The sequence below is a fragment of the Anolis carolinensis genome, chromosome 3, assembly GCF_035594765.1.
Source record: "Anolis carolinensis isolate JA03-04 chromosome 3, rAnoCar3.1.pri, whole genome shotgun sequence".
Taxonomy (NCBI): domain Eukaryota; kingdom Metazoa; phylum Chordata; class Lepidosauria; order Squamata; family Dactyloidae; genus Anolis; species Anolis carolinensis.
Genome location: NC_085843.1, coordinates 3,168,710 through 3,195,396, shown reverse-complemented (window position 1 = coordinate 3,195,396; position 26,687 = coordinate 3,168,710). Strand labels below are relative to the sequence as shown.

The 26,687-nt window shown below is 42.4% G+C and overlaps 1 protein-coding gene across 1 annotated transcript in view; it reads right to left on the bottom strand.

Moving 5' to 3' along the window:
- Positions 1-26,687, bottom strand: part of LOC103281042 (disintegrin and metalloproteinase domain-containing protein 9) — a 67,808-nt gene that overhangs the window by 29,305 nt on the left and 11,816 nt on the right. The window contains exons 8-15 of the mRNA XM_062974339.1: positions 23,111-23,182; positions 22,854-23,026; positions 20,289-20,367; positions 13,222-13,376; positions 11,364-11,529; positions 6,735-6,851; positions 1,435-1,479; positions 1,114-1,203 (exon numbers count right to left, since the gene is read on the bottom strand). Of these exons, the coding sequence (XP_062830409.1) occupies positions 1,114-1,203; positions 1,435-1,479; positions 6,735-6,851; positions 11,364-11,529; positions 13,222-13,376; positions 20,289-20,367; positions 22,854-23,026; positions 23,111-23,182 (897 nt within the window). The remainder of the gene's footprint in view (positions 1-1,113; positions 1,204-1,434; positions 1,480-6,734; positions 6,852-11,363; positions 11,530-13,221; positions 13,377-20,288; positions 20,368-22,853; positions 23,027-23,110; positions 23,183-26,687) is intronic.

Here is a 26,687-nt window from a genome sequence, read left to right as displayed (position 1 = left end):
CCCTCTTCCTCCTCCTCCTCTTCCTCCCGCTTTTACTTCTGACAGCCTTACAGCAACTTGCACTTCTGGCCTTTTTTTTTTTTTTCTTAAGAGGCTATCCAGTCCAGCCCCATTCTGCCAGGCTGGAAGACACAAGCCAAGCCTTCCCAACACAGACCACCAGCTCCAGGTGAGATTCTGGAGACAGTTGACCAATATCAGTGTTTAGCAAACTTTGGTTTTCCAATGTTGCCATTCCTATCTATGCTCAATGTGGGATTCTACAGTATATCAGTAGAATCTACAGTATATCAGTGAGTTCCCAAAAATGATGTTTTGGTGCTTAATTTGTAAAACCGTAATATAATTTGATGTTCAATAGGTTTTTTCTTAATCCCTCCTTATTATCCAACATTTTCGCTTATCCAACGTTCTGCTGGCCCGTATATGTTGGATAAGTGAGACTCTACTGTATTTACATGATGTGGACAGAAGACGTTTCACCTGATTTAATGATTAACAATTAATATAAGTTGGAGGCAACTGTAGTCCGTAAAACTCCATTGCTAATTAGTCTCCTGCGCATGCTTGTAAAATGCTATAATTGGAAGTGGTTTCTTTTTCAGTGTGAGCTGACCTGTTACCACTATTTTGCAAGTGCTGAAATCCAGATTTTCTGTTCACCCAAATGAACTTGACGGGCAGATTTACCCAACAAGACACTTTGCATTTTGCTGCACCCACCCATCCTATATTTTCTGGGGGAACCTGGGCTTGTAAAAATTGCTTGAACTTGAACTATTTTCTTGTCCAAAGATTTTTTTTTAAGTTGAGATCTGGTTTGCTGAATGTTTCTATGGTTCAAAGTTCAAAATTAGTTTTCCTTTAAAAAAGAATGTGGTTTCTTTGGATGCATCTACAATGCAGAATGAATGCAGTTTGATCCTACTCAATGCTATGGAATCCTAGGATTTGTCATTTGGTGAGCAGCAGCCCTCTTTGGCAGAGAAAGCTAAAACCTTATAAAACTACAAGTCCCATGATCCCCAATAATAGAGTCATGGCACTTAGAAGGGGTGTTAAACTGCACTAATTCTTTAATGCAGATGCACCCATGATTGCTTTTTATCATACCTTGCATTTCTTGCAGCAAGGTCCAAAAAGGCAGTCAATGCCTGGTTTACTTTTACAATTGTCATCACAGCAACCGTTCCTTCGGCATTCCTGCAAATGAAGGGATTGTCATGGCACTAATTTCTATTAATACTTAACAATAATGTCCCTTAAATAACACTTCTAAAACAAAAAGATGTGTACATCGCTCCCCTTTCCCAATGATGGAAATGACTGCCAAAAAATTAGATTTTTGTAAATTTTTTTAACATTACATTTTTTAACATTTTAACATTACATTCATAGACAATAGTTATTTTTAAATGTTAAAACAGAACTTACACGAAATCCTCTAACTGTCTCATCAACATCTGATTCACCTTGTTTCTGTCAAAAGAAAGAAAACACCCCTCTCATTACCTGCTCTTTAAAATGAATCATAGCAAAGATTATTATTTTGTACATTTCACAGAATTTTTCCAGACAGGGATTTTAATTGTGCCATTGCCTTGCCTTAGATTTAAGAAGAAATCAACAATTTGCAACCAAAGTTTTCTTAAACTTTCTTCCATATTTTTCCTCACCGGAAAAATTCCAGTCAGAAGGGGAAAACTCAAAAGCTGCAAAACTCATTCATTTATTTATCTAGAATCATAGACTGCAATAGACTCCAAGGGACATCCTGTTGGGGCACAGCAAGATGCCGGGGATTTCTCAGAGGATGAGGGGGATGATGGGGATGATGGGTTTGCTACCGAGGAGTCTGTGTGTGATCAGGGTGAATTGCAGGCCTTAGATCAGAGAGAAGTACAGGCAGCTGATAATGTTTTGAGGATGTTTTGGATTCCAATGTTCGTTCCTTAGAAACAGGGGGAAAGTCAATTTCTCTTGAAATTGGCCTTCAACTGATGGGGAGTTTTTCTGTGATATCAGATTAGGTCTCTGGATGGAGGGAGTGAAGGAGAGATTAATTAGGCATTTGGAATTAATAGCCTTATCCTATAATACAAAACATACTTTAGTAGAGGCCTGGAAACAGGATATAAACTTCAATGAACACTTAGTAAACTCCTGGATCGATAAAACCCAAAAAATTATCTAAAAATAAAAGAAACACAAAAGAAAATAATCTCAAAATGGTATAGGACCCCTTATCAATTGGCTCACATTATGAAAAACATTTCTAACAAATGCTGGCATAAATGCGGGGAAATTGGTACCTTTTCCCACATGTGGTGGGACTGCTCTGAAATCCAAAAATACTATAATACTGTTAGAGCAGTAATAGAGGAAATAATAGAGAAAAAGTTATAGTGGGATAAAGCTTGATTTTTGTCCCTTAACATAGAGGTAAAGGAGGGGGAACAACCAATGGTCAGATATATTAACATTTATGATAGCAGCCGCTATTCATACCACAATTGCCAGAGGGTGGAAAGATAAAACAAGGTGGGACCTAAAAACCTGGTGGTAGTATCTCTATGAATATTTAATTAATGATTTCATCCATGAAAAGAAAAATAAATATTTGAATATTCAGTCAAGACAAGATTGGCATAGGAATTGGTCTTGTTTAATCGACAAAACGGAAGGAAAAGATAGGTACAGAACTTTAAATCAGGCCTTTCAGTCAATTAAATTAATGTATTGATTCCAGTAACCCAGATGGGGGTGGGAGGGGGGTTGGAAGAGGGTGGTAAGGGTGGGGGGATGGGGGGTTTAAAGGGGTAATTAATTAAGATATATGGTAAAGGGAATCACAATTGGAACCTGTATCCCAGCCATAAAGTTTGTAATCAGTTTTTGTGTTATTTTTTAGATGGCAAAGGTTTGTAGTGTATCGTTTTGTTATCTGTATGAAGAAATAATATTTTTTTTTTAAAAAAAAGATTAATTAGGCATTCAGAAAGACTCTGTGAGAAGTCCTTGAAACCCAGGTGGGTGAGGCATGATCTCATGGCTTCTTGGTTGGGCTTGAGTTTAAATTAAGTGATGCTTACTTGGTGTCTTTCAGAGCAGACAACGTTGCCAAAAGGTTCAGGTTCTGTTTCAGCTCTCAAGTTCATGACTCAAGTTTCCTGTGTTTGCCTGTGTTGCTGAAAGAGTTTGCCTTGGAAAAGGTATCTGTTTTTATGCTTATGGATTTATGCCTGTAATCTTGACTTATTTATTTATTTATTTATTTATTTACAGTATTTATATCCCGCCCTTCTTTCTCACCCCGAAGGGGAGTCAGGGTGGATTACAATGAACACATATATGGCAAACATTCAATGTCAACAGACAAACAACATTCAGTTTTAGACAGACACAGAGGCATTTTTAACATCTTTCCAGCTTCACGATTCCGGCCACAGGGGGAGCTGTTGCTTCACCATTCATTGGTGGCTGTTCTTCCTCATTCTTTTCGGTCAGTAGTGATTTATAGCAGCTGGTTACTAGCCAGCTGCGCCACAGCCCGGCCCCCTGGGTTTCATGTAATTTGCCATTTTTGGACTACTGTTCTTTTGTATTAATGCAGTTTGATACCACTTGGACTATTTCCACTGCCCTTTAATGCAGTTTGAAACTTGACTTGGATGAAGGTTTAGGGGGTGTGCTAATCAAGTTTGCAGATGGGACCAAATGAGGAGGAAGAACTAATACTCTAGAGCAGGGGTCCCCAAACTTTTTAAACAGGGGGCCAGTTCACAATCCTTCGGACCATTGGAGGGCCGGACTATAGTTGGCCACCGAGCAATAATAATAATAATAATAATAATAATAATAATAATAATAATAATAATAACAACAACAACAGCAATAATAATAAAAAGAGTTGGAAGAGACCCTTTGGGCCATTGAGTCCAATCCCCTTCTGCTTTTGTGCACCAAAAGCAAAAGCAAAGCACCCCTGACAGATGGCCACCCAGCCTCAATGTTAATAATAACAACAGCAATAATAATTAAAAAGAGGGTTGGAAGAGACCCTTTGGGCCATTGAGTCCAATCCCCTTCTGCCTTTGTGCACCGAAAGCACAAGCAAAGCACCCCTGACAGATGGCCACCCAGCCTCAATGTTAATATAATAATAATAATAATAATAATAATAATTAATAATAATAATAATAATAATAATAATAATAATAATAATAATAATAAAGAGGGTTGGAAGAGACCCCTTGGGCCATTTTGTCCAACCCCCTTCTGCCTCTGCGGACCAAACGCACAAGCAAAGCACCCCTGACAGATGGCCACCCAGCCTTAATGTTAATAATAATAATAATAATAATAATAATAATAATAATAATAATAATAATAATAATAATAATGGTTGTAAGAGAAGAAGAGAACTCTTGGGTCATTTAGCCCAACCCCCTTCAGCCCTTGTGCCGTGGGGGCCGGATAAATGGCTTTGGTGGGCCGCATCCGGCCCCCGGGCCTTAGTTTGGGGACCCCTGCTCTAGAGGACAGGATCAGGATGCAAAAGGACCTTAAGCAGACCAGAGAGCCGATTGGCCAAAGTTAACAAAATGAATTTCAATATAAGATACTAGCTGTTCCCGGCCACGCGTTGCTGTGGCGAAGTCTGGTGGTATGGGAAATAAAGTATTGAGGTATTGGTGATAGTTAAGGTAAAGGGTAAAGGTTTTCCCCTGACGGAGCTTAGCCTTCTAACTGGCAGCAATTGGATAAAAACAATTCCTCTCCCTCTAATTAGGACTTTATTTTTCTTTTCTTTTTGTTGTATGAACGTAGAGGCATGGATGAGGGGTTGTGCTGCCAAGTTTAGTGTTTCTGGGATGTGTGGTTTTGTTGTTTTGTCCTAGGCCGAAATTTCATTACCCTTTTATATATATATATATATATATATATATATATAGAGAGAGAGAGAGAGAGAGAGAGAGAGAGAGAGAGAGAGAGAGAGAGAGATGGCACTTGGGCAGAAAAAATTAAATGCAAAGAACATGATGGGAGACACCTGGCTTGGCAACAGTCCATGTGAGAAAAATCCTGGAGTCTTTGTGGACAACGTTAGACATGAGCCAAGAGTGTGATGCAGCAGATAAAAAGCATATGTGATTTTGGGACGCACCCAAAGGAGTCTAGAGTCAACTCTAATCAAAGGAAATCATGATGCCCTTCTAGTTTGCTTTGGTCACAAGACCTCTTCACCCTGTGTCTAGTTCTGGGCTCCACAGTTCCAAAGAGATAGTGAGTCTAAGCTGGAAGAGGTCCACAGGATGACAACTAAAATGATCAAAGATCTGGAAACCATAATTTTCTAAGAGGAGGAGGAGCTGAAAGAGCCGGGTCTGTTCAGCCTCAGAAGAGAAGGTTGAGAGGAGCCATGGGAGCCATGTATAAATATGTCATGGCTCTCATGTCATAAGGAAGAGGGAGCAGACCTTATCTTCTTCTGCCCTGGAAACTAGGAATCAATGGAGCCATGGGTTCAAATTGTTGGGAATTATCCTGGACTACTCAAGTCTAGATGTAGTTAGATAGATGATAGAGTTAGATTGAGGGAATCCTTTCCCTGTTTCCAAAGCATGCCTAGACAGGCCTTACTGTGTTTCACTCTATCCTGTGTACGTCACATCCCTTACTTTGAAGTTAGTCGAAATGTGAATCTCTAGGGACACTAACTTCCCATTGGTCAGAATGTCTTTTATGGCCCCAATAAACTGGACCATGAGGTTGGAACCATTTTGGTTCAGTCTCTTCTCCCTTGTTCTTCAAGCTAACAACACGTCCTGCCATCTCTCCTGGCAAGATGTAACTATATAGATGTTTGTTATTTTTCCTTTCTTATTTTCTCCTTAGAAACCAGTCTAGAGTAGACTAGACAGCTCCCAAGCCTTTCTATCTACAATGGAGTTCTTTTTACCTGAATAAATACTTTTTGAACTTTTATTGAGACTCTGCAGTCCATTGCCATCCTAAATGGTCAAAGGCTTCTCTTGCTCACCCCGTGTAAGTAACTGTTGCATTTAAAAGCTTTGCTTTTGCTACTCTGCTGATTTTGGTGGAATCTTCCCCAGAGAGGGTTAAATTGAGTCTATCCGCTCAGAGATTACCACAACACAAATGACCGGAGAGAAGATTCCACCTGAACATGAGGAAGAGCTTCTCGACTGTAAGAGCTGTTCAACAGTGGAACTCTCTGCCTCGGAGTCTGGTGGAAACTCCTTCCTTGGAGGCTTTTAAACAGGCTGGATGGGTATCTATTAGGGATACTTTGATTGTGCCTTTCCTGCATGGCAGAATAAAGGGGGTTGGACTAGATGGCCTATGTGGTAGCTTCCAACTCTAGGATTCTATATGGACAGTGTAGACACATAACACAGTTTAACTGCACGGAACTGCATTATATGAGTCTACACTGACCATATACTGCATTATACAGCAGTGAAGATGGGGCCATGGTTCAATGCTATGGAATCCTTGGATTTGTAGTCTTGGGCAGAGAAGGCAAAAGACCTTGGAAAACTACAACTCGTAGGATTCCATACCACTGAGTCATGGCACTTGAAGGCCCCATCAACACTGCATTATATGGTCAAAGACTCATGTATGCGTCATGACGCCATGTCCCCCATCACACTGATAACGGAGGGATTACCACCCCCATAATCCACATGATAGGCAGCAAAGCCTACCTGGTGAAAAATGTCATTCTTGCTATGTATTGGTCCATCTACTTCATGCGGTTGCCTCTTGGCCAAAAGTTTTGCGTTGGGTTTCATGAACAAACTCAGGATGCCTTCTCCTATATCCTGAAAAAGGAGGGAGAAGAAAGACTGGCACTGTCAATCATGCATTATGGTACACATCTGCCTTTGGCATGCACACATGGGTTCGAGGTTGCACCATCACCTTCATCAAGATGAACCTGGCCATTCGGGGGGCAATCCTCACTAATCTCCTACCATCCCACCTTCTCAAGCCCTTTAAAAATGTCCTTGTTTCTGTCCACTCCCTTCCTCTTTGTCCTCAGCTTGCTTCCAGGACTGAAATCCGAGGCCCAAGAGCAAAGCAGTCTAATTGAGCAGAGAAAGAGGAAAGCTTGGGTAAAAGCAAACTGCCACAGACACTCCTGGCTTGTACGTTCTTCCTTATCATATTACTCAGAGATAGCAAATACCCCAAAGAACAAGATCATAGAATCATACAATCATAGTTGGAAGAGACCACATGGGCCATCCAGTCCAAACCCATGCCATGCAAGGAAAGTGCAATCAAAGCACCCCTGACAGATGGCCATCCAGCCTCTGTTTAAAAGTTGCCACGGAAGAAGTTTCCACTGGACTCTGAGGCAGAGAGTTCCACTGTTGAACAGCTCTTCTTAAGGTCAGAAAGTTCTTCCTCATGTTCAGGTGGAATCTCCCCTACTGTCATTTGACCATGTGACCATGTGCTCCTGCAGTTTGCAATACAAAGGAATGCTGAAACTAAGACAAGTCAAACACGCATTCTGGACTTTAAGAGAGCTGACTTCCAAAAAATGAAGGAATTACTGAGCGGCATTCCATGGACGCCGATATTAAAAAACAAGGGAGTTAAGGATGGATGGGAGTTTTTCAAAAGTGAAATACTCAAGGCGCAAATGCAAACAGTGCCAACAAAGAAGAAAAATAAGACAAGTGCAAAGAAGCCAGAATGGATGTCCAAAGAACTTCTAACTGAGCTAAAGCTCAAAAGTGACATGCACAAGAAGTGGAAAAGGGGAGAAATCACCAAAGAAGAATTCAAACGTATAGCCAACTCCTGTAGGGAAAAGGTTCGCAAGGCTAAAGCGCAAAATGAGCTCAGGCTTGCCAGGGACATAAAAAACAACAAAAAAGGTTTTTTTGCTTATGTTGGTAGAAAAAGGAAGAAAAAGGAGGCGATAGGGCCACTGCAAGGAGTAGATGGGGTGATGGTGACAGGGGATAGGGAAAAGGCAGAACTGCTTAATGCCTTCTTTGCCTCGGTCTTCTCACAAAAAGAAAGCCATCTTCAACCTCAGCAACATGGAATGGACGAAGGATTGGGGGAAATCCAACCCCAAATAGGGAAACAAGTTGTCCAGGAACACCTGGCCACTCTAAACGAATTCAAGTCCCCAGGGCCAGATCAGCTACATCCAAGAGTATTGAAGGAACTAGCGGAAGTTATTTCAGAACCACTGGCAATCATCTTCGAGAGTTCTTGGAGAACAGGAGAAGTCCCAGCAGATTGGAGGAGGGCGAATGTGGTCCCTATCTTCAAGAAGGGAAAAAAGAACGACCCAAACAATTACCGTCCGGTCAGCCTCACATCAATACCAGGCAAGATTCTGGAAAAGATCATTAAGGAAGTGGTCTGCAAACACTTAGAAACAAATGCGGTCATTGCTAATAGTCAACACGGATTTACCAAAAACAAGTCATGCCAGACTAATCTGATCTCTTTTTTCGATAGAGTTACGAGTTGGGTCGATACAGGGAATGCCGTGGATGTAGCATATCTAGATTTCAGTAAGGCCTTCGACAAAGTCCCCCACGACCTTCTGGCAAACAAACTAGTAAAATGTGGGCTAGACAAAACTACGGTTAGGTGGATCTGTAATTGGCTAAGCGAACGAACCCAAAGGGTGCTCACCAATGCGTCGTCTTCATCATGGAAAGAAGTGACAAGTGGAGTGCCGCAGGGCTCCGTCCTGGGCCCGGTTCTGTTCAACATCTTTATTAACGACTTAGACGAAGGGTTAGAAGGCACGATCATCAAGTTTGCAGATGACACCAAACTCGGAGGGATAGCTAACACTCCAGAAGACAGGAGCAGAATTCAAAACGATCTTGACAGACTAGAGAGATGGGCCGAAACTAACAAAATGAAGTTCAACAGGGACAAATGCAAGATACTTCACTTCGGCAGAAAAAATGGAAATCAAAGATACAGAATGGGGGACGATGCCTGGCTTGACAGCAGTGTGTGCGAAAAAGACCTTGGAGTCCTCGTGGACAACAAGTTAAACATGAGCCTACAATGTGATGCGGCAGCTAAAAAAGCCAATGGGATTTTGGCCTGCATCAATAGGGGAATAACGTCTAGATCCAGGGAAGTCATGCTCCCCCTCTATTCTGCCTTGGTCAGACCACACCTGGAATACTGTGTCCAGTTTTGGGCACCGCAGATGAAGGGAGATGCTGACAAGCTGGAAAGCGTCCAGAGGAGGGCAACTAAAATGATTAAGGGTCTGGAGAACAAGCCCTATGAGGAGAGGCTTAAAGAGCTGGGCATGTTTAGCCTGCAGAAGAGAAGGCTGAGAGGAGACATGATAACCATGTACAAATATGTGAGGGGAAGTCATAGGGAGGAGGGAGCAAGCTTATTTTCTGCTGCCCTGCAGACTAGGACACGGAACAATGGCTTCAAACTACAGGAAAGGAGATTCCACCTGAACATCAGGAAGAACTTCCTCACTGTGAGGGCTGTTCGGCAGTGGAACTCTCTCCCCCGGGCCGTGGTGGAGGCTCCTTCTTTGGAGGCTTTTAAGCAGAGGCTGGATGGCCATCTGTCGGGGGTGCTTTGAATGCGATTTCCTGCTTCTTAGCGGGGGGTTGGACTAGATGGCCCTTGAGGTCTCTTCCAACTCTACTATTCTATGATTCTATGATTCTATGATTCTATGAACCCATGGCTCCATTGCATCCTAGTTTCCAGGGCAGCAGAAAACAAGCCTGCTCCCATTTCTTTATGACACTCTTTCACATGTTTATACATCACTCATGTCTCCTCTCAGCTGTCTCTTCTGCAGGCTAAACAGACCCAGTTCTTTAAGACACTCCTCAGGGGGATTCATGGTCTTCAGACCTTTGGTCCTTTTAGTTGCCCTCTTCCTTTGGACACCTTCCTGCTTAGAATCAACATCTCTTTTGAACAGTGGGGCCCAGAGTTTGACACAGTGTTATTCCAAGTAAAGAGATCTAATCAAAGCAGAAAAGAGAGGCACCAGAACTTCCCTCGATCTGGACACTAGACTCCTTCTGATGCAGCTCAAAATTGCATTGGCTTTTTCACCTGCTGCATCACACTCTTGGCTCCAAGATCTTTCTAACATGCACATGTTCTGTTGTCCAGCCAGGCATCACCCATTCTGTATCTTTGCATTTCCTTTTTTCTACCTAAGTGGAGTATCCTGCATTTGTCCTTGTTGAAATGCATTGTGTTAGTTTTGGCCAATCAGTTCTCTAATCTGTTAAGGTCGTTCTGCATCCTGACCCTGTCCTCTGGAGTATTAGCTCTACTTCCTAATTTGGTCACATTTGCAAATTTGATCAGCCTGTCCTCTGAACCTTCATCCAAGTCATTCATAAAGAGGTTGGACAGAACTGGGCCCAGGACCAAAGCCTCTTTATGGCACCCAAATAGTCACTTCTTTCCAGGATGAAGAGAAATCCAAAATAACCATCACAGATTAGAGAGCTGGGCCAAAACTAGCAAACTGAATTTCAAACAGGAAGAAATACAGGATATGACCCTAATCTGATATCATGGGAGTTTCCCCATGATATCAGATTAGGTCTCTGGATGGGGGGAGTGAAGGATAGATTAATTAGAGAAGAAAATGAAATGCACAGATAGAAGATGAGAGGCAGCTGGCTTGGAAACAGTCCACCTGGAAGGGATCTAGGAGCCTTAATAGACCACGACCCGAATGTAAGCCAACAGTGTGACGCAGCAGCTCAAAAGGCCAATGCGATTCTAGGCTGCATTAAGTGGAGCGGAGTGTCCAGATCTAGGGAAGTCCTAGCTTCATCCTCTTCTGTGTTGGTCAGGCATCTCCTGGAATAGCCCTGTGTCCAGATCTGGGCAAAGCAATTCAAGATGAGAAAGAAGGGAAGTGTCCAAAATGGTCAAAGGTCTGGAAGCCATGAATCCCTCAGAGGAGAACCTGAAGGAGCCTGGGAGAAGGGAAGGTTGGGAGGAGACATGAGAGCCATGTTTAAATATATGAGAGGTTGTCATATGAAGGAGGGACAGCAAACTTGGTTTCTGTTGCTCTGGACACAATAGAAGAATGGGTTCAAATTGCAGCAAAGTGAGAGTCCACCTAAACATTAGGAGGAACCTCCTGAAGATCACAGCAGTTCAACATTGGAACCTGGTTGTCCAATGGAGCCTCCTTTCCTGGATGTGCATCTGTCAGGCAGATTTGGATGGTGCCTTCCTGCCTGGCAGAAGGGGGTTGGACTGGATGTCCCTTGGGGGTCTTTCCCAGCTCTAGGGTTCCATGGTTGCAACTTCTCCCCACCGAGACCCACCTCTTCAAGGCCGCAGTCGCAGTCCTCCCCTTCTTCGGTGACCTTGTTTCCACAAACTTTGTTCCCGAACGTTTTGAGGGGCACGTTGAGCAAACACTCTTTTCCTGGCTTGCGGATCATGTCTTCATAGACCTCCCGGCTGCAGTTGCTCAATCTTGGGCATTCGCTGGGAAAGGGTGAATTATTTGTCATGCAACACAGTGAACAATGGTTTAGGGATTTTTTCAATTTTTATTACAGCCATCCATATCTCGCCTTCCCAGACAGAAATCCTCCCAAGGAGGCAGCAAGCCGAGCATAAACTCAATAATAAATAGATGATTACAGATAACAGAACTATAAATAACGTTAAAGCATTGGATGATGAAAGGCATTACAACTTTTCTCTCCTTTCATTATCTGTTTTTATTAGAAATCATAGACTGATGCCCAATTGAATTAGTGTGCTGGAGCTTGCAGCTGGCATATTATTATTCATCGCTGGACTCTCTCATTTGGCATTTGGTTTTCCAAAGGTAATCAGCTCTGTTTGAAGTCTGACTGGACTGACAGGGATTTTTTTTTGGTCCTGATTACAACTTCTTTACAAAGGGTAGAATCCAGAGATGCACCCTAGTGTAAAAAACTCAATCCTGAGGTGTTGGGGTCTTAGCAGAGAAGAGAGGAAAAGGGGGAGAGGAAGCAGATAATGGGCTGGCCTGAGCGGTTTCCTGCCAAACCAGTTTTAGGCTTGGTAAATTATTAGATTAATCCTCCCAGGAATGTTTGGGGCTGGGCTGGGGCTGAGTTTGGCTGAGAACCAGCCAAGCTCTAAAAAAAACGTTATAGATTTATAGTTATTGTTATTAGAGATGGGGATCAGCCAATTTTTTTATAACAATGGAACCATTCATAAAACCCCAAATCAAATAATGACCACTTTTCATATTTATTGTTATATAATCTTTAACCAGGCACTTCTGGGTACCTAAGCTAGTCTATAGCTATCTATCAGTTAGGGATTTCTCTTCTTCAGAAAAGGAAGGGGAGCAGGAAAGTGTTCATGAATCAGAGGGGCAGTTGGAATCTGAGGAGGAGATTTTGCAAGTCCCCACATTTCAGGAGAGGTGAAAGGAAACAGAGCAGAGACGTCGTTCAGCTCGAATAGCTGCCAGAAATGCAGCCGCGTAATTGGGAACTGAGTAATTAGTAGCTGTGAGGGGACTCAGGGCTATAAAGCAGAAGCAGGTGCTGCCAGCTCTTGCGGGAAACAAACTGACTCTAATGCCTAAGCCTTCACTCCCCTTGTGCCTGCTTGGAGTCTGCATCTGAGAAACTGCTTCTAAGGTTTTATTGCTGTTTCTTTGTCTGAAGTAAGACTGCTATTTGATTTGGGAATTTAACAGAGACTAAGAACTGTTTTTCCCTAAGACTTCCTTGCTTCCTTTTGCATTATTCCACTGAGTGTGCTGTTCTTTATGTTTTGCTGAAGTAAAGCAGTTTTTATTTACTTACCACTGTGTTTTAAGGCTGTTCTTGAAAGACAAAACAGGACACTATCAATCTATCTAGCTATAGCTATAGCTATAAAACAGATAGAACTAGAACTAAGTAGCGATGATTTAGGGTGAATCTACCCTTCAAGGTTAATGAAATTGGCCTCCACTTGAACTGCCATGGCTCATTGCTATGGAATAATGAGAGTTGCGATTTTACAAATATTTTGCCTTCTCTGTCAAAGAGAGCTGGTGCCTCACCAAACTACATCTCCCAGGATTCCCTTTCATTGAGCCATGGCAGTTCAAGTGGGGCCAAACTGCATTCATTCTACAGTGTAGATGTACCCTAGAGTGAAAAGATCCCATAGAAGTGTACTCACGGAGCACTTTTCCCCACCATTAGGCAGCTGCCCCCGTTGCAGTCACAGTCGCAGCCCCGGGCTAAATTGGTTGAACCGTCGTCATGCGAAAAGCCCAGCGAATGGCCCAGTTGGTGCGCAACATTTTCGGCGTCATTTTGATGGTCAAGATACGTCTGCATGCAGGGAGACAAAGGGAAGGCAGCATTGAGGTGGAAGAGAATATGAAATGTTGGGTGTATTTTCAGCAAATGCATACCATCAGCTCATAGTCTTCACTGGAGTTAGGAGTAAACCACCAGTTAAAAAACAAATCATCTCTTTTTACTTCTATAGGAATTCCTAGATTCTCCAGCACAACTCAATGGTCACTCTATGTTGTCTGTAGAACTGCACTAGAGGATTCTGAGATGCCTACAGGGGTGAAATCTTATTGTCAACCCCAAAAGGGCTTCCCAATGGCTCCACTTCATCCTGGAGAGAAATGACATATGGAGTGCCATAGTGATTGGAGTCCTGAATCCAGTCCTATTAAACATATATTATCAATGTCTTGACAATGGAGTAGAAGGCATGCTGATCACATCTGCAGGTGGGACCAAATTGGGAGGAAAAGCCAAAACCCCTGAAGATAAGATCAGGATCCAAAATGACCTTATCAGATGAGAGATCTAGGCCAAAACTCACATGAATTGTTCTTTATAGTGTTGTAGCATTTCCTGATTTCCTACTCACAGCTCTAAGCTGTTTTCAAACTGCTTAGGTAAACAGTGAGCTGGGCTTGACAGTCGGGTGCTCACCCCGGCTGGGCTTCGAACTGGGCACCTTTCGGTTGCTAGATCTTATTACGGCTGGAGATTTACCAGCTGTGCTAAAGCGCTAAAGTCCAGCCCAAACATGAGACCTGGCTTGGAAACAGTCTGTGTGAAAGGGATTTCAGTGGCTTAGTAGACCACAAGCTGAACATGATGCAGCAGCTAAAAAGGCCAATGCAATTTTAGGCTGCATCAAGAGGACTATAGTGCAAAGAGCGAAGGAAGGAATAATCCCACTTTGGCTTTGGTCAGTCCTCACCTGGAATGACCCTGTGTCCAGTTCTGGGCAAAGCAATTCAAGGAGGACATGGACAAGAAGGAACACGTTTGTTTCCTGAATGTATAGAGGGATGAATGTTGTTAGATCCCAGCCAGCCATGGCACCAGTGCAGGACTTGCACTTTGATGCAGATAATGCTGAGGATTATACTGACATTTCACCCTCCACGGAGGGGCCTTTGCAGCTGCAGGTGCCCAAAGATATTGGCTCTGGAGACTTACTAATTGGGAAAGATTTTTCTATTCCTCCCTCACAGATAGAGCCAGATGTTGCTGAGACGCCTGAGAACGGGGTTTTTAATGGTAGAGATTTTGTGACCAGAGAGAGAAGTGCAAAACAAGGGGTCCGTCGGAGCCAGAGACTGGCAAATAGATGGGATAATGGTTAGTGTTCCCATGGGAAAGTTTTGGGAGTTTGTACTCCCTAAATTGTGAACAGTTCGGAATCTGTTAAAAGTGTTTCACTGAGTAGATTTTCTTGCAGTGTCAACATAGCTCTTCCTTGAGAGAGGTTCTCCATCTCCAGCTCTTGTTTGTTTCCAAGCCAAGTTTATCCAGTTCCAGTCGGGCCATGCAGTACCGCGACTCTCGAGTAGACCTTGACTTTACTTCTGTTGTTTCCTGTTTCTGAATCAAGTTTGCCTCAGCCTTGACAACCTTGCTGCCTTGATTGCTACGAAGTATTTCCAGTGGATTGAACTCTCTTTCTGCCAGCCTTGTTTCTCTGTTTCAACTCATCGACTTTGATTTCTTTGGAGAGCTATCGAGTTCTCATTGTAGATTATAATATCAGACCTTTTCCTTTACCCATTTGGAACCACCATTGACTTTCTAAAAAGAACTATTCCTTACTCAGACTCTAGACCTAATTTCCTTTGGATATATAATTGCTTTAATAAAGATATAGTGTGTTATATTGGCTCTTGTCTGGTTTTCGAGTGCTCATGCTGCCTTGGGGTGCAACAAATGTTCAAGTCAACAGATAGGAATCTATCACTGTTATTTTTGTTGGATCGCTCTTGTTTCTAGCCTGCATTCTTCGTATGTCTCATTTGTGCAACAGATTATGAGATCATTTTTGTTCAGGAGTGTGTGCATGGCAAGCAGGATGCACTTTCAAGTGTACACCCTCTTTTATGTATACATTTTCTAATGTTTATATTCCTGTATATTTTTGATGTGTGCAATCAATCATGGGTAAACAGTTTTCAAATACAGTTGGGCCCTTGATATCCACTGGGGTTTGGTTCCAGGACTGGAGCATCCAAACTGAGGGATGCTGCATGCAATCTTACTCTATTACACTGGTTTACTAGTTTAGCCCATGCATTTTGCGCCACTGTCCTGTTTTTTACTATTGTAACCTACAAATTGTTTCTTATCTGGAGGTTTTACTTATTACTACTGATTATATTGATGTTAAAATGCTGGTTTAATCTATGTAATGTTATATGTCCATTGTGTTAGTTTTATTGTAAGGTAAAGGTAAAGGTTTCCCCTGACATTAAGTCCAGTCATGTCTGACTCTGGGGGTTGGTGCTCATCTCCATTTCTAAGCTGAAGAGCCGGCGTTGTCCGTAGACTCCTCCAAGTTCATGTGGCCATAGGCATGACTGCATGGAGCGCCAATGTTACCTTCCCGCTGGAGCAGTACCTATTGATCTACTCACATTGGCATGTTTTCAAACTGCTAGGTTGGCAGAAGCTGGAGCTAACAGCGGCCGCTCCCACCGCTCCCGGGGTTTGAACCTGGGACCTTCCGGTCTGCAAGTTCAGCAGCTCAGTGCTTTAACACACTTCACCACCGGGGTTCCTTAGTTTTATTATAACTGCACTTTATTTTGCTTATTGTGGATATTCAGGCTTTGCCCCATGTTAGCTGCCCTGATTCCCTGCGGGGAGATGGAGGCGGGATATAAAAATAAAGTTATTATTGTTGTTATCACTATTATTATTTACTAAAATGTCATCCCTTATCCACATCTCCATATGCAATGTCATCTCCGTATCCACAGAATCTGTGGATACGAAGGGCCAACTGTATAAGCATGTTCTTTTGTATGTTGTTCTGAAATCCCATTCTCCCTTTCTTTTGAAACCTTCACAAAGGCAAAGGTTTCCAAGGCGAAATGTATTCTGCAGCCTTCCCTCTCAGTGACAAGAAATCAATGATTTTGCTTGCCAAGAAATCTCTTTTCCATCCCCAGGGACTGGTACATGCTGTAAAAATGACACCGCTGAATGAAAAGTCAGAAATATATGGCTCTCTCCAGGATTTTTTTAGGTTCTTCAGAATGTTTTTATGGTATTCTTGGATCAGAAATCCTTCATTTCTATTATCAACCGTTTTGCATATCCATAGAATGCATCTCCTGCAGATACGTCACACTTTATATGTATTTTCAGTTGTGTATATATCTGAAATATACAAGTGCTATGCCCTCCCTCCCTTTCTTTTGAGTACTTCACAATTGTAGAATCTCTGAAGCGCAATGAATTATGCATCTTGCCTTGTTGGTCTCAGGAAATCAATTTTTTTTTTGCTTACAACTACATGTTCAATAATTTTTTTTCATCTCCTCTGACTGGGATGTGCTATAAAATTAATGCCGCTGGGTGAAAAGTCCTCCGAAAGATATGGTATTTTTGCACAAATACTGCAGACACATTGTTGGCGTCAAATAAGAATGAAACATTCAGCAGCTTGCTGATCTGTTTTACTGAGTCTGACCAATTCCATCTTGACAAAAGCTGACACCTCACCCACAGCCTATATTGTTTTTCTGCACTTTCCCATTTGTGCCATTCTAGAAATGCTGTGCTTCCAATATTACGGTACCAGGACCAACAACCAGAAGGTATGACTATTAGACTTGTGCATTTTTATAGAATTGCTATCCATTTCTGTTTATTTCATTTGTTTTAGTTTTGGAGCACCTTCCGAAAACAGGCGCCTTTCCAAATGGGCGTTTTTATTCCACATCCAAAAACACAATTTTTTTGACCCACTGGCCACTATGGATGAGCTTCCCCAAGCTCCCCTTCCCCTCAGTTTTAGGGCAAGAGGGGTGAAAATCACCACACATAAAGGGTACATCTACCACTTTTAGCCCACCAAGTTTTACAACATTTGGGTCATTCCCTGATTATTAGAGATTTTTTTTCTGTAAATAAAATCTCCTTAAAAACATTCCCTCGTTCCTCCACTGGCCCTGCCATCTAACTTCTACAGGAGCAGGCGAAGGCACCATTCCTTCCTGCCAAATGTCAAAGATGCTCTGAACACCATACACATGTTGGTTTATTTTGGGTGAAATGATGAATCAAGTGTTTTTACTGTTTACAACTGTGTATACCAGACATATGTTCTGGCATCTTGAGTGTTAACGACCGGCTAGTTTGAGTGATAGACAGCTGCAGCCTATAGGTCGTGACTTCCAGCCGGAGAGGACGTTCGTCATTCTGTGTTTAATGTGATCTTATCAGTAGTGTGTGTGTGAGCTGAACGGCAAGGAGAAAGCATGTCTACAACGAGTGATGGACTTTGCTGCTTGTAAATATCTTTGTATATATATGGAATAAAGCCTTTGAACCGCTGCTTTCAGCTGATTTGCAACTGAGGTTTGTCGGTACTGCATCTCTGGAGGGGAAGCAGTCTGACCGAGGGGGAATTGTTGAGAATCAAAGGATCACCAATAAATCAGGGTGCTGCGGAGCTGATGTTTTTAAAACACCACCCTGACAACACAGAGCCTAGTGCCCACTCAGTCCCATTCTTTCACTTCTTCTTTAACTAGTGGCAATGGGGGGGATTCCCATCATTTTTGGCAATGCCATGGCTTGTCTTGGGGCTGCTAGCCTGGGCGTTGCTTGCTGCTTCTGCTGCTGCCTGGCTGGGCGCCTTCCTCTCCTCCTGAATTTTCTTCTCTGTCTATCATGTAAGGAAGTTTTCTCCAGCATCCTTCCACTTCCTCCTCTTCCTAAGAGGTGCAAAGAAGAAAGAGGAGGGGGGCTGGAAACACCTTCCTTGCACGAGAGACAGAGGAGGAGGAGATTCAGGGGGAGAGTTGCACTTGCCATGCAGTCTCCAAGGTATTTTAAGGAGGCTTCCCACTTCCAGATAAGGAGGAGTGATGATCTCCTTGAAGAGGAGAGTAAATGAGGGTTTACTTTTTGTTTGCTGGGGGATCATAAAAAAGATTAAACTGTGCTCACAAAAAGCAGGCAAGGAAACGATACCCACTCCTGTTTATTTTCGTTCCGAGCTAATTTTCGTTCTGGGGGAGGGATGTTCCATTTCGTGCTCCATCCCAAAATGTAAGGAATGAAAGAACAAATGCAATGGAAGAAACCGATACTGTGCACATGTCTAATGGCTACATAATGTCAGACCCCGACCCTTCTAAAGAACAAACAAGCCCTGAATACATTATCTGCTGATCTCATAGATGAACCTGTTGTATGTCAGCCTGCTCAGCCTGTGATTGTGTCTAATGTCCCTGTATCTGATGTTCATGATGGGAATGATTTTCCTTTTGATGGGCTTTGGCCTGAGTAGTTAAGTTTAGATGAGAGTCCTGAGCAGGGTTCAGCTGAGAGGCTTGAGCAAGGTCAGATGCCTGGGGAAGACCTTTAGCTACTTTCTTTAGAGCAACAGCCTGGTAGCGATTCTGAGGTTGTTTTTCCAGGTGGTGATAGTAAAACCTTGGACAGAAAGCAGATTTTCAAGAAGTATAAACAAGACAACCAGAAGGGAAGGCACTCTGCTTGTTTACAACAGAAGAGAGATAACAGTCAATTATCTAGTGGGAAAGGAAAAAAGAATGCCTTTCTCACAGTCCTGGATTTTGGATCTAGCTTTTGGTTTCCAGTTGAGTCAACTTCGCTTAACCATGTTGATCTTGCTTTCAAGTGCTTTATGTTTCTAGTGATTACCTAGTTCAAGTTTGTCTATGAGACTTTGCTGGTTTGTTTCCTGGTTTCGTTTGCCTTGCTGCCTGGAACTGCATTAAAAATAATCTTGAATACTGTTGAATTTTTGGGTTGTGTCTTTTTCTATTTTTTATTGCTTTGCCTTTATATATTCTACAGTAAACTGCTTGCTCGTGAGCTGTTATAGTCAAAGGATTCCTGCCTTGGAATGCGACCACTTTAACTGTTACCACTGGAATCTGATCTGCCAGCAAATAGTGTATGTAAAACTCATCAGTTCTTCCAGGAATTAGACATGTGCACGGTATCTGTTTCTCCCATTTCATTCGTTCTTTCATTCCTTTCATTCCAAGCTGATGATGACAAGTATGAAGCATGGACAGAAATTGACAGATGGGTTAGAGCCTTAACTGCAAGTTCCTTATCTGAGAAGACTTTTAAAAATGCTAAGAAAGATGCAGTGACAAAGGCCACACTTGCACATCTGGAGAAAATCCACAGCAAAAGTTATTTTGATGACAGCATGTTGTTGTATCACAAATTTTTGTATCACTGCTAAAATAGATTCTGATGAAAGTTTGGATGATTATCTGCCACATGTGAGGTCTTTAATTGATCAATTAAGAACAGTGGGTGAGAATATAAATAAGGAGATTGGAATAGCCATAATTTTTGGAGGAAAACACAACAGTTATGAGAATTCTGCATTAATTATGAAAAATACTCATACAGAACAAAAACCTTTCACTTTGGATAATGCAATTGAACACCTAAAGGCAGAGTCTATTGAAAGAATGAAGAAAAACAGTCTACCTTCTTTACCTTCTGAAAATAGCACAGCTCTAAAGCATACAGTACAAAGATGTCAAAAGAAAAGTGATAAGATGTGTCATTTTTGTGGGAAATGTGGATTTTTGGGATGCTCTGCTATTTTTGGGAGTTTTCCCTGACAGATACCTCTGTCATTATATAGTGACACCCTCCTCCAAACAACCCCCCCAAAAGTGACAAGGAAATCCTAACATTACCGAGAAAGGCGTAATGTGACTGATAATCACCTACACGCATTGCGGACACGGAAACGTGGTTGTAGTGGCAAATACTGTCCCCCTGTGCCAGTCCAGATGGATGCCCTTTAGTCCTACAAGGATAAGCAGAAGATACTACAGGTTAGGTTTCAGGGCAATTTATCCACCCATCCACCAAAAAAAAAGGTATGAAAATGTTTTTGACACATCTCTGTTCTTATTTGTACAGGGAAAATAAACCAGAATTTAATAAAAGCAGACTGGGAATAACAGAGAATCAGCAAAAAGGGCAGAAACTCCTTATTCTTGGATTGTACTTTTTACTATATATTGCTTGGCTTTTTAATATATTCTATAATAAACTGCTTGCTCTATATTCAGTTGTTGTGTGGCTTACAGTCAAAGGAATTTCTGCCTTGGGGTGCGGCACTTTAAACCTTCATATTACATGTTAATTTATTGTTTATTGCAGTATCCTAGCTCTCTCTATACCATTATTCTAATTGGTATTCCCCTCCCTTGTTACATGTTGTTGTTGTTGTTGTTGTTGTTGTTATATTAACCTGCTTCTTTCTAAAAAAAGAGACTCAAAGCAGCTTACAGTAAAACCAATTCAAAACAGTGCAATGCTATGGCAATATGGGAGTTACAGTTTCACAATGTTGTGGTTCAGTCTGATGATGAAGGGGGATTTGGGTTTATGCAGGCTGGCCAAAGCAATACTGATGAGGGAAATGTCGAAGGCTCTGATGATGGAAATGTTGAAGGCTCTGAATTGTCAGAGAGGCCGCAGGCTAGCAAGGAAATAGAAACTAGTGATAAGAATGACCTTTCACAGTATTTGGAACATCAACAGAGTTTAGAACATCAACAAGTCCCAGGTGTCTCTGGCAGCGAGTCAGAGGAGTCTTCCTTAGATAGGGATACAAGGTTAAGGTTAAAGGTTCATCATCCAAGGCATTCCCTTAGAATAGCTGGCAAACGCGTGGGAATTCAAGGACAGAGAAATGCTTTCTTGGCTTGTAAACATGGGTAAATAAGGGTGAAACAGGTAAAGATTTCAGATGAAGCAACAGTTGATTTTGGAAGCACAGCTCCTGCCTTGACGAAGCTCATGGAATAGGATTCTTGGTTTTGGTTCATACCTGGAACCTGTGTTTTGGATTATACTTTGAAGGAGTTGTATGCTCCCTGTATGGCGCTCTACGTGGGGTTGCCTTCAAAGACTGTTCGGAAGCTGGAACTAGTCCAACGTTCCGCAGCCAGGTGATTAACTGGAGCACCGTACAGGGAGCATACAACTCCTCTGCTGAAGCAGCTCCACTGGCTGCCTATTAGCTTCCGGGCACAATTTAAAGTGCTGGCTTTGGCCTACAAAACCCTAAACGGCTCTGGTCCAACTTACCTCTCCGAACGTATCTCCCCCTATGAGCCGCCCCACAGATTAAGATCATCCAGTGAGGCCCTGCTCTCGGTCCTGCCGCCGTCACAGGTGCATTTGGCTGGGACGAGAGACAGGGCTTTTTCGGTGGTGGCTTCGCGGCTGTGGAACTCCTTGCCAAGGGAGATTAGGGGAGCCCCCTCACTCATGACTTTTAGGAAGCAGCTGAAGACCTGGATGTGGGACCAAGCTTTTGGCCCATCCTAAGATACGGTTGATATAATCTGATGCATTTATTGGATTAATGTGAAATTGAATACGGACTGGCTCTGACTTTTGACCCAATGCTACTGTCCCTGTTGTAATGGTCACACAGTGTTTTACTGTTTTAAATGGGGTATGATATTGGTTTTTAAGTGTGTTTTTACGATTGTTTGTTTTACTATATTTTGTATTATATGTGGCATTAATCTTGCCATTATGTAAGACCACTCTGGGTCCCCCTGGGGGAGAAGAGCGGTATGTATATAAATTAAATAATAAATAAATAAATAAATAAATAAGTTCATGTTGTCTTGTTTTCAGGACTGATTTCCTATATCAGAGACTTGGAACTATATTCTGCAAATTGCTTCTGGATTATTGCCTTTTTGACTGCCATTGCGTTTGGATGTTTGCTTTCTTTACTTTTTATTCAGACTTTGCTATCTTTGCATTTGGATGTTTGCTTTCTTTACTTTTTATTCAGACTTTGCTATCTTTGCATTTGGATGTTTGCTTTCTTTACTTTTTATTCAGACTTTGCTGTCGTGTCTGGGCATGGCCCCATGTAAGCCTCCCCGAGTCCCTCCGGGGAGATGGGGCGGGATATAAGAATAAAATTATTATTATTATTATTATTATTATTATTATTATTATTATTATTATCAATAAACTGTTTAAACCTAGTCTGCTGTGGTGGAGTGTTAAGAGCAAGGTGAACCAGTGCTGAGGTGCAACACACAAGGTCTTTAGCCTTCCCTGGCCAAGAGAGCTGTTGGTGCCTCACCAACCTACAATTCCCATTATCCCGTAGCATTGGGCCATGGCAGTGAAAGTGGCGTCAAACTGCATTCATTCTGCAGCGTAGATGCACTCTGGGAGGCCAAAAAGTCTTCCGGCCATTAAAGGAGGAAATCCATTTGCAACAGAAAATTTAAGGAAACCCTGGTGCCTTACGTAAGAATGGCAGCATGGTCGAATCGTACACGGTGCTGGAGCTCGTCGCTGGCGAATTTGTAAAATGCGTCCAAAGTGACGGCGAGGCTTTTGGCACCAATTGTGATCCGGTCTTTCTCGGTCCACAGCTCCAAGCCTACCAGATAAACACGGAGGCCTATGGGCAAATATATCTGAAAAGAGGAAAAGGGCAATGAAGTAAATCGGGCGCACATTCAGAACAACCTGCCCCGGATTCTCTTATAAGAGACACTCACGGCATGAACCTCCGCCATCATATGGAGAATGATCAGCACCAACAGGGTCTCATTGCGCTTATGGGCCTCAAACTAAGAGGAGGAGAAAGGGATGCAAGTGAATTACTGATTCATTTGTAATAATAATAATGATAATGATAATACACTTTATTTATAGTCCACTCTATCACCTCGAGGGGACTCAGAGCGGATTACAAGATACACAGATAGGCAAATATTCAATATATTTTAATACAGTGGAATAATAAAGACAGACAAATACACGGAACAAATTCAAAGGCTTCCTCTTTCATCTCCGGCTTTCTGGAAGCAATGCTCAACTCTGGCCACAGGGAGGTGCTCTTGTTCCATTTCCAAGCCGAGGTGCCTGTTGTCCGCAGATATCTCCTGGTTGTGTTGCCGACATAGCTATATGGGCACTTTTATTACCTTCCCGCCAAAGCGGTACCTATTGGTCTACTCACATTTGCAAGTTTTCGAACTTCTAGGTTGGCAGGAGCTAGGGCTAGCAGTGGGAGCTCACCCCGACTTCTGGCTTCAAACTGCCAACCTTTAGTTCAGCAGATTCTGTCAGGGGGTTAATTAGCTCCAAACCACCCTGATTTATTGATGAGTCAGGCCTCTCACCAATCCATATTCCATCAGACTGCTTAAGCATCCGGCTAAGCAGCACCGTCAAAAGACACCACAGTCATAATTCAGCTGATCACAGCGGTTCCAAGGCTTTATTATATACAATCACAAAGTCCATCACTCATAGGACTCATGCTTCCCAAGCAAAGGCAAAGCATGTCCTCTCTCTTTGCTGATCATCTGCGAAAAACGTCTGCTGGCAACTCCCATAATCCATGGCCGAATGTCCTGTCCGCACTTCTGAGCCCAGAAGGCTCAACCTATTGGCTCAGCAGGCTATCAATCAAGCTGGCCTGCAATTAACTCATGTGCTGCTGGAAAGCATGCCGGAATACACAGTTGCAAAAACCCAACAGCAAAACACTTGATCTAACATTTCACACTTCATAGAACCATAGAATCATAGAATAGTAGAGTTGGAAGAGATCTCATGGGCCATCCAGTCCAACCCCCTGCCAAGAAGCAGGAAATCGCATTCAAAGCACCCCCGACAGATGGCCATCCAGCCTCTGTTTAACAACTTCACAACAAATAACACCAACAGATTCAACAGTTCAATGGCCGGGCTGTGGTGCAACTGGTTAGTAAGCGAGATGCAATGAATCACTACTGACCAAGAGGTCATGAGTTCGAAACCAGCCTGAGTCAAATTGAGTGCCTGACCATTAAATAGCCCAGCTCATTGTTTACCTAAGTAACCCAAAAGACAGTTGCATCTGTTAAGTAGGAAAATTTAGGGACCGCTTTAATTTCCATCAACATAAAAACGGCCAGCAGCCTGCGTGGGGAAGAATGAGGAAGTACTCCATCAGCTCCCCCGTGGCCGGAATTGAGCATACCCTCATGAAGCCGGAAGCTGGAAAATGTTAAATTGCCCCTGTGTCTTGTATCTGTATGTCGTATGTCTAATGGCATTGAATGTTTGCCATGTATATGTGCATTGTGATCTGCCTCGAGTCCCCTTCGGGGTGAGAAAGAAGGGCGGAATATAAATACTGTAAATAAATACATAAATAAATGATTTAACCCGTTGTGTTCCCGTGGCCCAATTTCTTTGTTCATTTTAATATGCACCCCACTTGATAGCCTGAGGTGTGCAAATAAAAGCTCCTGTGGTGGCTTTTCATTAGATTCGCAGCTTTTATCCACTTTGAGTCCCTTTTAAGAGAGGATGCAAATATAACAACAACAACTTGGTGTCGAGTCAATCCCAGCTTCTGATCCTAGGGAAAATAACCTCTGTTGTTACTGACAGTTTACTACAGGCTTTTTTGCTAAATAATAGCAAGGATCGGAACCATCTTATTGCAGCAGTAAAGTTGGGTGTGTTATCTCTTTCTGTATATAACAAAGCATTACATTAGTCGTTTTCAGCTAGCTTAGATCATAGCTTAGACCTTGCTTATCCACTATTGCAACCTCATTGTTTTTAATTTGATGTTTTAATTCTGTGTTGTGTCTTTTCGCCTATTGTGTATATTTTATTTCTGGTTTTTGTTTTTGTCCTTTGATGTTTCATATTTTATCATTGCTTGTATTTTGATTTTGCTGTAAGCCACCCCGAGTCCCCTTCGGGGGAGATGGAGGCGGGATATAAATAAACATTATTATTATTATTATTATTATTATTATTATTATTATTATTATTATTATTATAAGAGGTGGCTGTTTTGTTGCTGACATGTTTGGAAGCTGGATACAGAAGCCGAATGTCAATGACTGTTTATCTGCATGGCAAGTCAAGGACATATTACTTTCAACAAAGTAGACAGAAACTGGACTATTTATTATGTTTATTTCCTGTTGTAGCAGAAAGAGGAATCACTGAAGAAAGTGTTTATTGTTATGCTTCAGTGAGATCAACTATCCTGATCAATATCATGATTGAATTAAAGTGAATGAGCTAGTTGCTTTTCTACTTAAAGCCACAACTGACCCATGTGTATTTTTGAGTTCAGGGTCACACTACCTTAAAGGGGGCTGAAATACCTTTCACGGGGTATGGGCATGATGCTGTCAGGAATTGTGGGAGTTGAAGTCCAAAACACCTGGAGGGCCCAAGTTTGTCATTTGGGAGTTGTAATTATGCTACAATCAAAGAGCATTGTCATGATTCTAAATGTTTCTAAAATGGCGGACACGCATGCGAAATCGCCAAAAAAAAAAAAAAAAAAAAGGAACCCAAGGGGAGGGGGACTTTTACAGGGCTTTCCCGCCCTCATTTCTTGAGCTATCCTCATCAAATTTGCAATGCCCTTGCAAGTTGTGCAAAGATACTTTGAAAACTAGAAATTCTGTTGCTATATTTGTAAGCAAGAAGGACACTGGAAATCAATGGTGTCTCTGGCTATGTGATCCCACTCCTTGCCAGGGCATTACTAAGAGAAGGAACCAGCGCTTCCCTTGCTAAGAGAAGGAACCAGCAACAAAACCCTAACCCTTTCTCCAAACCCCTCTGTGGGAACAGCCAGACCGGGCCACTTCACCCTCTCTCTCCCTCAAGAGGCTTGCTTGCTCTCCGCTTGCAGACCACCACCCTCTCCGCACAAAGCCCAGCCCAGAATGGCTCACCCGGGCTACACAACGGGCTTTTATGGCAATCTTCCACGTGGACGCAGATGACCCTAGCCCCCACCTTTGCGTCCATCGTGGAAGCTTCTGATTGGCCAGGGAGTGGCAGCCATTTTAGACTGTGCTAAGCTCCCATTCAAGGTAAGTTGCAGAAAAATTTTAAAAAAATATTTTTAAAAATATATTTAAAAAAATTTGGAGGAAAAAAATTAACGAAACACTAAGAGACAATTAGAGAATGGGCCAACAATGGTTCGAATTACATTGCTGGTTGCGCTGTGAGACAATGTCTCAGAATGCGTATCAAAAAGCGAGAACAATCAGAAATAATTCTGATATATGATTCAAAACGATTTTTTGGACATGTCTACTC